At 42.1% G+C, this 12,287-nt stretch overlaps 1 protein-coding gene across 1 annotated transcript; it reads left to right on the forward strand.

Moving 5' to 3' along the window:
* The first annotated feature begins 1,384 nt into the window (after positions 1–1,384).
* LOC306648691 (uncharacterized protein) lies at positions 1,385–10,393 on the forward strand. The gene is made up of 6 exons (XM_079118958.1): positions 1,385–1,515; positions 3,039–3,118; positions 4,652–4,775; positions 4,936–5,028; positions 7,914–7,999; positions 8,259–10,393. Exons 2-6 carry the CDS (start codon positions 3,041–3,043, stop codon positions 9,372–9,374), a joined length of 1,497 nt encoding a protein of 498 aa, XP_078975084.1. The 5' UTR covers positions 1,385–1,515; positions 3,039–3,040; the 3' UTR covers positions 9,375–10,393.
* The last annotated feature ends 1,894 nt before the right edge of the window (positions 10,394–12,287 follow it).

The raw sequence follows: 12,287 nt of genomic DNA on the forward strand, positions 1-12,287 counted from the left end.
CACCTACAACGACAAAAAAATTTTAAATTTTCCATGGCAAAAAAACCCAAAAAAACAAAAAAACCCAAAAAGTCAAAAAAGAAAATAAACTGGTGGAAAATATTAGCAAGAAAAAGGAATCATGAAATTCATAACACTTAAATGATAAGGGGAAAAGACAGAAAAATTTAACAGATGTGGGCAAAAGATTTGGATAATTTACCAAAATATAATACCCTTAAAAACAAAAAGGTGTCCTCTTTCATTTACAACATAGAAAATATACGTTTAAGCTACATTTAGATACCATTCTCCCTCACCCATTCTGTAAATTATGCTTTGGCCTCACAACATCAGATTACATTAGTTTTTCATTCTCCCCAGTTACTCCCTGTGAATTTCTTGAAGATTGTATCTCGTCTATTCCAACAACCCCCTGCCAAGCTTGAGGGTGTTCACACTTCAGGAAGTCCTGTCTATGGGATTTTGAGGACTCCAGTAAACTTGAGGCCTTACCACCTAGAAGCCAGGAGCAGCCGTGCAGCGTGCAGCGTGCAGCGCAGCTCTGTGAGGAGCAAACCCTTCTTGCAAAGTCTTCTGGGAAATGTAGTCCAGAGGCTCTGTGGAGTCGCTCCCGCTTACCTCGAACAGGCTTGTCCGGGAGTTCTGGGAAATGTAGTCCAGGCGCTGGGTCGGGTCGCGGGCGTCTCTGCGTGGAAGGCGGTTGCCGGGACTTCTGGGACTTGTATTCTGAAGGTGGTCTGAGTTAGAGACGCTTCCGCTCCGTGAGTGGGAATTTCCCATCTCTTTTTCTCTGTGGTGGTTCAAGTCCGTTTCTTGGGTCTTGAGAACCCTTCCGAATTTCCTGGACCCACGCCGGCACCTCAGTGACCCAGCCTTCGGTTTAGGGGAAAGGAAGCCTCTGCGGAGAGCGGAGGTTTGGAGCGGCGAGGGCAGCAGTTTCCGTTTCCCCAGGCGGAGCCGGCTCGCTTTTGGGGCAGTCGGGTGCAGTCCCCGGGTTCGTGACCTGGCCAGGTCGCCTGTCGCCTGGCCTGAGGGTTTCCGGGGTGCTTGGCTCGCCTAACCCGCCCCCGTCCACCTGTCGCGCTTGGTCACTTCCCGGGTGGCCGACGTTGGGTTGTTACTCGACCTCCGTGGGTCTCATCGTCGGTCTTGAAAAATGTACCATGCTAACGTCCTTGTTTGGGAATCGAAAGGTCGTGCAAAGCAAGACCTAAGGCCGGGCGAATGGTGCTTTTTCTAGATAGTATTTATTTCCCACTGAGCGGTCGGGAGACCTGGGTTGGGTCAGAGCACCAGTGCAGGTGTGCTGGCTCTTCTCAGGGATGCTTGCAGGACGGGTGACTTCTGGGCGCCACTTTCTTCCCTTTTAGGAGGGGTGAGGTTGTCTGCAGCTTGAGCAGAGGGAGGCGGTGATTGAGCTCTTCACGGTGTTTAACAGCATTCTGTTTCTCCCCAGGCTGACTAAGTGGAGGTGGAGGTGGAGACTCCTTAACTGCTGGCAGCACCGCTCCCGTGAGTGCGCCTTGACTTTTTTTTTTTTTTTAAACAGGGATGTGGGATGTGGGAGTCTATTACAGGACATGCACTCTGGCCTGACTTCTGACCATAATTCAGCCTTATTTGTCAGCTTCGTTTTTAGGACTCTAGACAAATACATTTACACTACCCTGCGGTTCTGTAGAAAGGTACAGGTTTTTATTTTTATTTATTTATTTATTTATTTATTTTTATCTTAAATTCGAGGAGACTTTAGGGCAGGGAGAATGTTATTTGATCAAAGTCATTCATCCAGGAAGAGTGGAAATTAGGGTTGGAACCTAGGTAGGCCTGGTCTGCAGTCTGAGTTCATACCTCTTGGATACATTCTCATTGACCATAGAAGTTACTGGAATTATGTAGAGAAAGTTAGGACTTGATGGTGGAGACATTGAGACAAAGGATCGTGGACTTTTCCATGAATTTTTAATAACATCCTTATTTTACTGTGTGTATTCCAAGTATTTAATACTCTTATGGAATTATATTGTTGTAGAGAAAAATGTTTTTTGTTGTTGTTATTGTTGATTTTGTTTTTATCCCCTTTTTTGGTACCTGGGATTGTACCAAATCCCAGCCTGTTTTATTTTTTATGTTGAGACACATCTGGCTAAGTTAATTAAGGCCTGGCTAAATTGCCATGGCTGGCTTTGAACTTGCCATCCTCCTGCCATGTTCACCACCATGCCCAGTAGAAGAAAAAGGTTTTGATTGCCCATGAGTCCAGCATGTAAAGATAGTAACTTCTTTTCTTTTTAGTGGTTCTTTGTGTGCATTTGTACATTTATGTATGAAAAATTTACAAAATTTTTATCATGCTTCATATTTTCCTGTTTCTGTTTTATGTGGAATTTTCCAAATGTCTTCAAGAGAATAAACTAGTGAACTACCATTTTTTTCATGCTCATCTTTACTCATTTCATTCTTTTTCTTATTACTCTTATGACTTTACTAATTAAGAAATTTTATATCGTTTCAAATCTATAGAAATTTTGTGAAAAACAGTAAAGGCAGTTCTCATATATTGGGAAAACTTACCTATTGTTTACATTTTGCCTGTTTTATTGATCCTCATCAACAAAAATCCTGAGGTGCCATATGCCTGCTTACAGTTAGGCCTCACTCTCACCCCAAATCTGCAGCAACCACTAGCCTGCCTTGTCTATATATCCACTCGCCCTCTGGACATTTCATAGGTATGGACTCAGACCATAAGTGCTCCTTCATGGCTGGCTTCTTTTGTTTAGCATAATGTCCTCCGGGTTCATTGTGTCATATATGTCACTACTTCATCCTTTTTGATTTCTGAATAACATGCCCTTGTGTGGATATGCCCTGACCTGTTTACCTGTTTACACACAGGAGAGCATTTTGATTGTTTTCAATTTTTGCTGCCAAGAGCACGCGGGTGCTGATTCACTGTACGGGTCCATGTTGGTGAGCGGCATCCCTGGCCACCCTTTCACGTCTTGCTTTCTGCCTCTTGTGGCACTTTCTAGGCATGGTTCTGCTTTGCTGGGATCTGCATGCCTTAGGACTCTGCATATTCCCAGAAGGAGGGAAGATGACCACATTCAAGGTAAGTAAGGCTTGTCTTTCTCACTGTTAAAATTCCATCTCACTACTCGATTGTCAGGTTTTCTCCCTCCTTGGGAAGACTCAGAAGGATGGAGATTTGAAGATGTTTGCCTGCCACAGGCTTCCTTTGTCCATTCTGAGTTGACCTTGTGTAGGGTTGTTTCCTTTTCTTCTTTTTTTTTTTTTTCAGTTTTTTAAAAAATTTATTTTTACTGTAAACAAATGGGATACACGTTGTTTCTGTTTGTACATGGAGTAACAGCATACCATTTGCATATTCATACATTTACATAGAGTAACGATGTTTGATTCATTCCGTTATTTTTTTCCTTCCCCCCCACCCCTCCCACCCCTCTTTTCCCTCTATACAGTCCCTCCCTCCTCCATTCTTGCCCCCCTCCCACCCCCATTACGTGTCATCATCCGCTTATCAGTGAGATCATTCCTCTTTTGGATTTTTGAGATTGGCTTGTCTCACTTAACGGCTGTCTCCTTTTCTATGTACTAGTGGAGCAGAAAAACTAGACAAGGAGAGGATTGCACTTGGTACTTCCCTGCTCACATATTGATCATTTTGGTCTTTTTATACTCTTCCCATATGCATTTATAACTGTATGCCTATTGATGAAATACATCTGATTTTACATTGGGCTTTTTTTCCTTTTCTGATACTGGGGATTGAACCCAAGGACACTCCACCACTGAGCTACATCCCCCACTCGACTTTTTATTTAGGATCTCACTAAATTGCTAAGGCTGGCCTGGAGTTTGCTATCTTCCTGTCTCAGCCTCCCAAGTTGCTGCTGTGCAGTTTAATTGTGCTGCTTTATACATTGTTATATAATGTTCATGATGTTACATGATAGTCTTTCACAGTTACGTCATTTACGTGATGGTCTTTCACGGTTGCGTTGTCGCATCGTATTCCCAGTGAGCTGATGTCCCTTTTCATTTTTAACTCCCTTTCACTTAGAGACATTTAGCAGATTTAGGCATTTGATCTTTTTAAGCAACACTACAGTGACAACTTTCCTACATATAGCCTTTTCCCCAAAAATAAATTCTGAAAACAACATACATTTTGTTTCTGTCCTCAGCATATGTGACAGTTTTGAAAGGTCATTTGTGCATGTACCTTGGTAGCTGTTTCGTGGAAAGAGCATCCAAAAATTGCACATAGGCTCTCACTGCTGTTCCACACAAGTGTCCTTGGAGGTTTTCGCCCAGGAAGAGCTGCATTCTGTGGTCCCCATGCCTGGGTCCTTTGTGTTCAAGTGTTGCTTCAACAGCAAAACTGTGCACAGTGGCACCCTAGAGGGTTATTTGTGAGTAGTCCTCTCGAGTGCATGAAGTAGTTATGGGACTTTGTCATCAACACACTTCTGGTGAGGCACAGGGAAATCTGTGTCATTGTGGGGGTACAGATGGAGTGAGTTGACCAAGTTCAAAATCCAGAACAGCTTCCCACCACCCATCCTCTGTGCCTCCCAGTAAACACTGAGAAGATTGAGGTCATGTGTGTTTGATGTTGTAGGAGATGGTGACATTTAAGGACGTGGCTGTCTTCAGTGAGGAGGAGCTGGAGCTGCTGGATTCTGCCCAGAGGAAGCTGTACCGAGATGTGATGCTGGAGAACTTAAGGAACGTGCTCTTAATCGGTGAGTTTAGTGCCCCTTTCTGATGGTATGTCAGCTCCCAGGAGTGGTTTTGTATCTTTGGGTGTTCGAGTTGAGTATGCAATGAGAACCTCAATTCCTAGTAAATTTTATCTAGCTTTTAGCTAGCGTATGGTAAGCCTGTGTCTTTGTACGTTCCCAGGGCACCAGCCATTCCAAGAAGACACATTCCACTCCATAAGGAAAGATAAGTTTTGGACGGTGAAGACAGCAACCCAAAGAGAAGGGAATTCAGGTATGAAGCAAGCAAATGTGAGTTCTTGAACTAGACTCTTCCATCTGTTTTACTCTCTCAAGATGCTGGGCGGCAGCAGTAAAGCCCAGGGCCCCATCAGCCCAGGACCTACTTCCCAGGGAAGCTTCTTGGCATTCTTTTGGTGACCACACTGAGTAACATGTCTTCACTGTGGCTTTCCTGGAGCCTCCTGTAGTTCGTTTCTGGGAAGAAATCCTTCCTGATATCCACTGTGAGGCAGCTCCCCCATGTAACAGAAAAGATGTCTTGATTTCCTGAGGCCTCAGACCACAACCGGCTTTCTGGCTACCTTTCTCTTTGAAAGATTTCTCTCTCCACAGCCCCTTTGTCTTCAAAGTCAAAAGTCCATCACTGCTCCCAGGTTTCACCTGCCTTCTGCAGGAAAGTGAGAAGAGGCACTTGGCTGAACGCTCCCTATATTTCTGGTCATCTTTGTTTAAATACATGGTGTATATATTTGCATCTTTATTTTATACAAATTTAGTTGTTAAAATATGAAAGACTATAGAGTTCACACAATATTTCCTTTACTTTATAGAGACCTAGCACTGTATTTTGAACTGGTGAACTTTATAACCTGGAAGGAATTGGAAACGGCCCCCTCAAAACATAAACTTCTTGAAAGAAATTCTTCCTTCTACCACAAAACACCTATTTCTAAGTGACAATATATTGAATATATCAGTGTTCCAGTGTGTCTCAGTAGTTATATACTTACCCGTCAATATTGTCGGCACTGGAAGTTAACTTTGAATTTGAAACGCTTAATTCAGGTCTTGGTATCATCCTGACCAAAGTTTTTAGTGTTTTATGAACATGAGGAATAGGTCTCTCGCCGTAACCAGGTTGGACATTTTCCACGTACGTAGCTCTCCCTGGGTGACTTCAGAAGGCATTTCATGTAATAACACCTTTCCTGCTTGTCACAGAGCTCTGATAGGTTCTGTTGTAGTTCTTTATTCTAAGTAAGGTTACTATGAGGTTAAATTGATTTCATCGCTCCCTAAAGCTTTGTAGTCTTCATTTTGAAAATGGCCTAGTACCCTCCTAAATGCTCTACGCTGTTTTGAAAGAGTCGGTTAGCTGCTGGCGGAACCAACCAGGGCATAGTCCCACAAGCTCTGTTTCACCCCAGGTAATTCTTGGCACCTTTCGTATTGTTTCTTTAGGAGCATCACCCTTTATATACCTGTCTATGTGGGATTTCAGATTCCTGTCGCAACTGTGATATGTCTGCACACCCCACCCCCTGCTGCTTGTGCCTTCATGTGTGTGTTACTAGGGAGTGACGGTGGGGGTGCTCTACCACTGAGCTACTTCCCCAGCTCTTCCTATTTATTTTGAGACAGGATCTCCCTAAGGTGGTGAGGCTGGCCTGGAATTTGAGATCCTCCTGCCTCAGCTTCCTGGGTTGCTGGGATTGTGGGTGTGCACCATCATGCACGGCTTGTCTGTGTCTTTATATTATTTTACAAAACCAAGTTATCATCTGTGTCAACATGGAAAGATAAGATTAAGTATACATGTTATATAAAATTCTTTTGCAGAAATACTTTGAAGATCTGAATACTCCCAGTTATTTGATATTTAGTACTATGATGAGTTTAACCAACTACAAAGTTCAGAGGGATGGTTTATACAAATGCCACTCACTTCATATCAACTAAAAATTTGCAGTTTCCCAGTACTACCTTCACATTCACTAATTCATAGAACTTTGCTGTATTTTTATGGAGGGCCTAGTGCTATATTTGAAGTAGAAAGGATCAAAACTTAGAGTGGTTTTACTTTCATGGTTAGAGAATTCATAAGGAAAAAATGTGTACTACTCTTTGCCTACAGGAAAGTCCTATAGCACAGAGTCCAGAGATACTTCTATGTATGATACATGTATGAACTTTCCCTTATACTCTCCCCATAGAGTTCAGGCAGGTTATTTTTCTAGGATTAAGGCATGACATTGTACAGAGACCTGGTATTCCAATTAAGTATTGAGGCTCCATTCCATAGGCTCCATTATGTAACTATGACTGGTTGATAATTTCTGATATGGTTAATTTCAGTATCCTGGTCAGCTGATCCCACGTGACCTAAAGCCCCATCATAAATCACATCTTTTTTTTACGTGGGGACACCCCACCCAAATGTGTGGCTGTCACAATAGTAAATCCTATTGTTTGATTATCCAGAGTGACCCATGATCCCCTAGGCCTCTCCAAAAAAAGATCCTTCTCAAAATTACTATTACAAAGACCTAGCAATTACCTTTCTGAACAAAGTGTCAATCTCTTTTGGTAAGGTTTATTTCTTGGCTTCATGAGGATATACAATATAATTATTTGACCATGTTATGTCTTTTTCTTAATGTTTTTGTTGACCTGTTTTTCATTATATGCATGATTTAGTCCCATAATTTACAATTTAAGATTTTAGGGGGCTGGAGTTGTGACTCAGTGGTAGAGTGCTTGCCTGGCATTTGTGAGGCCCTAGGTTCAATACTCAGCACCATATATAAATAAATAAAATTGAACAAAAGATCCATTGACAACTAAAAAAATTTTAAAAAGATTTTAGACTGACTAGAAAATTCAGTAGCAATATTAACTGGTTAACTTTGTATCACTTTATCATTTTTTTTTTTCACATTACCATTTTTTAAAGTCTTTACTTCTTAATTGTAAGTCACGTTTGAGACTTGATGTGTTCTAGTCTCATACGAACCAGATATCATGGGGCACAATGGAAAACACAATATTTACCTGTACATTACCTGTATTCAATAAAATCTCATACCCTGTTTTCATGTTGTAAACTCTAAACAGAACCTTTCATTGTCTGCATCTCTGAATTCTCTGTCCTGATAGGAGGCCAGATCCAAACTGAAGTGGAGACTGTTCCAGAAGCAGGAACATATGAAGCGCTGACCTGCCAGCAAATTTGGGAACAAATTGTGAGCGATTCAACCTTAGGTCATGAGTCAAGGATTAGCACCTCTCAGTTACCCAGCCACGATGATTCACCCTGCCAGGATGGGCCAGGATTCTCTCTAGTTGACATAAGAAAGAAACTTTACCTCAGTGATGAATGTATACAGCCCCTCAGTGATGTCTCCAACTTGGACCTTCAACATTTACACTCAGGAGGGAAGTCTCAGATGTCTTGATTGTGTAAATAGCTTCTCATACAGCTCAGCACTTGGTATTCTTCAGAGAATTCACATGGGAGAGAAACACTCCAAGTGTGAGTGTGGAAAGGAATTCCATCAGAGCTCCTCCTGCCTGCACACTCATCAAAATGTTCACACTGAAGAGAAACCATTCAAATGTGAGCAGTGTGGGGAAGGCTTCTGTTGTAGATCTGTACTCCGTGTTCACTGCACGTTAAAAACAGGAAAGAAACCGTACAATTCTGAGGAATGTGGGCAGGCCTTCATTCATGATTCACAGCTGCAGGAACATCAGAGAATCCACACTGGGGGAAAACTGTTCGAGTGTGATCTATGTGGTAAGAACTTCGGTTTCCGATCAACACTTAGATGGCACCGCATGGTGCACACAGGAGAGAAACCATTCAGATGTGACACCTGTGGTAAGAGCTTTCATCGGAGATCTGTCCTAAACAGACACTGCATGGTCCATACAGGAGAGAAGCAGTACGAATGTAAGCAGTGCGGGAACAGTTTCATTGATAGGCAAGAGCTTTATAAGTATCAGATGGTTCACACGGGAGAGAAACCATATAATTGTGAAGAATGTGGGAAGAGCTTCAGATGGTCCTCCTATCTTTTGAAACATCAGCGAGTCCACAGTGGAGAAAAACCATTCCAATGTGAAAAATGTGGGAAGAGCTTTACAAAGAATTCACATTTTCATTCCCATCAGATCCACATGGGAGAAAGACCCTATAATTGTGAAGATTGTGGGAAGAGCTTTCACTGGGCCTCTGTTCTTTTGAAACATCAGAGACTCCACAGTGGAGAAAAACCATTCAAGTGTGAGGCATGTGGGAAGAGATTTACTCAGAATTCACATCTTCATTCCCATCAGAGAGTCCACACTGGGGAAAAGCCATACAGATGTGAGACCTGTGCTAAGTGCTACAACCAGAAGTGCAGTCTTGACAGGCATGTGCAGGTCCACACAGGAAAAAGACCCTATTCTTGTAAGGAATGTGGGAAAAGCTATATCTGGGACTCGAGTCTTTTGAAACATCAGAGACTCTGCAGTGGAGAAAAACAGTTCAAATATGAGGCATGTGGGAAGAGATTTACTCAGAATTCACAGCTTCATTCCCATCAGAGAGTCCACACTGGGGAAAGGCCATGAAAGGATGAATATGGGAAGAGCTTCAGCTGGCATCAACTCAGTTGACCCAGCAGAGAAAAACCCTTCAAGTGTGAAGAGCGTGGGAAGAGCTTCAGACACAGTTCATGTTAAAGACCAACAAAGTCCACAGTGGAAAAATGCCATAGAAATCAAAGACTGGGAAGGACCCGAAGTGGAGCCTGATCTTGATCTGTTAGAAGGCTCACACAAGAGAGAAGCCATGCAGGTATGGAGAGTGTGGTAATTGGTTTGGTCAGTCTCGAGTGTTGAACTGCATCAGAACGTCCCCCACCCCCTGAGAGTAACCTTGGGAATGGGATGCATGTGGTAAAGTCTTAGTCAGTCTTCACAACTAGTCTCATTAGAAACCTTAGAAATGGGATGTGTGGTGAGCACTCCGTTTGTTTGTACCTTGTACTTCACAGAATCCATGCTGGTGAAAAAATATCATCCAAGGAAGTTTTCAAGGGGAAACATTCTCAGGAATATTTCACCATCATGTCCCAGTGGTCTCGGGAGCACATAGCAGAGCACTCCCGTAAGTGCTGAAGTAAGGGTTTCATTCAGAAATTTGACAGTTACAGCTGTCATTCAAAGATGGCCCTTAGAATGAATAAAATTTTGGTTAGACTTTTTTTTACAAAAGTGTAATGATTGACGTGTCTACTAGGCTTGTCCCTGAGGGCAGGGACTTTGCTACTGAATCTCCACAACCTTAATATTGATTAGTACTTGGTAGGTGTGTTCAGCACCTGTTTGTTAAATGAATCAAAAGTAGAAAACACAGTATTTGAAAGTCGTATCAAGGAGAGGAAACCTGCAGAAAATACCCTAGGGAACAAACGGGAATTAAAATGCAGAGTGCACTTAGTGCTGCAATCGAAAGCACTATTTTGAATATACTTGGCTTCTGGCCTTTCCTCAGCCTCTGGCTCTTTTGAATTTTTCTCCTACTGCAGACCGAAAGGTTTTGTTAACTGCAATAACATACCACTGCATAGTTCACAATTAAAATTTTCAGTGCTAATACAAGATTCACAGTAACGCTTTGAAAGTGTCTGACATAGTTATTTAATCCCGAATTGGTCAAGACTTGTAATTCTCTGCACTTCCAGGCAGGGCTGATGTGATGTCTTTTGGTTGCTGTAGTTTTTTTTTTTTTTTTTAATCAAACTTGAGGTCAGAACCTTGCAAAATTGGAAGGAAATCTGTCAAACTCCCATATTCTTCCTCTAGCCCTATGAAATAAATACTTAATAAAGTAGAGTTGGTAATTTCATCAAATATATTCATTATTGAGGCAGGATTAAAATTGATGTGGTCTGGTTGATGGTAGTAAAAGTATGTGTTTTGGAAAGCAGTATGTGTCACAGTGTATAATCAGAAAATCAAAGAATGGGAAGTTAGGATTGTGAGGTTGAAACACCAACAGGGTTTTGCTAAATGGGAGCAGTTTATTAAGACAAGAGTGTTTAGTGGAAATGAGGACTATGCATGGCATCAGAGGGTGAGGCTGCAGATTTTTTTTTTTTTTTTTTTTTTTTTGGACTGGGAATTGAACTCAGGGACGCTTAACCACAGCCCTATCCCCAGACCTTTTTAATATTTTATTTAGAGACTGGGTGTCTCAGGTTGCTTGGGGCCTCGCCAGTTGCTGAGACTGGTCTTGAATTGTCATCCTCCTGCCTCAGCCTCTTGAGACACTAGTTTCTATTTCCTTAGTAATATTTTCCTCATTATCTTTTCCTTTACATTTTAAAGCACAGTTATGGCAGCTTTTAAAGATCTGTTCTAAGGCATAAGTGGACAATTTCCTTTTTGAGGAAGGTTCTCTCCTGTCCTTTTTAACACAAGTGAAAGAAAACCTTTTCACTTGCCTCTTAATTCCAACATCTGGATTGTCTCAAGGTTGATCTTCATTGATTTTTTTTTTTCCCTTCCTGATAATGGTCATGTTTTTCTAAGTCAATAATTTTGGATCATATCTGGAAATTGTGATTAATATGCTGAGGATATCTGGGTTCTGTTATATTTCTCCAAAGAGTACTGATTTTTGATCTTATATTTGACCTTAAACCAGCTGGTCCGACTGAAACGTCTCTCCTTCCCATGTGCTGCAGTTCAAATCTCAATTAGGTTCTTCATGTTGGTTTGGTTCTCTTGAGTCTGTCGTGCTCTCTAGCTGAGGTGTGTGTTAGCCAGACATCTGGTGGCATTTGTACACATAATTTGGGACTTCCTCCTCCTGGTTCTCTTCTTCCCACTGTTTCCTCAGCACCAAACTTTCCACCATGTTTTCTTGAACTCTTTTAAATGGGAAAACTGTAGCTTTCCCGTTTTATTTTCCTTCAGTTGTGCAGATTGGGACTGGCTCGCAGTCCGTGACAAGCAGAAAGTCGCCATTCACCCGTCAGTTTTGCAACCATCTCCAGGATCTGCCTGCATTTGTCCATTCTCCAGGGCCTTTGGATGCTCACCAACATAAATATATGCATATATTTTAAGATACAGAAACAAAATATGTAAACATATCAAGAATATTGTAATATTTGTTCTAGAGTTCACATAAAGTTACTGTCTGCTGGAATTCATGCAACCGGAACTACTTATTTGTAGCAGAAATGGAATCCCTATCACAGGCTTCAGAATGCTTCCATCACACTCCTCCTCTGAGTCGCTTGTCGGCATATGTCTGACCACTAACCCAGGAATCTCTAAAGCAGCTGCCTGTCCAGGGCATGCCAGTTCAACTGTTCCACAAATAACCAATTGTTATGAATTTTTAAAAGCCCAGGAGTGTTGCCATTATGTAGTGGCCTCATTCTCATCAGCTGTGTGGCGTTCTTAAGTCGAAGGGAGACCTGGTATTGGCGCTAACGTGCAGTGGACGTGCAGGCCACCGCGCATCCCGGC

The sequence above is a fragment of the Sciurus vulgaris genome, assembly GCF_902686455.1.
Source record: "Sciurus vulgaris genome assembly, chromosome: 17".
NCBI classification, from domain to species: Eukaryota; Metazoa; Chordata; class Mammalia; order Rodentia; family Sciuridae; genus Sciurus; species Sciurus vulgaris.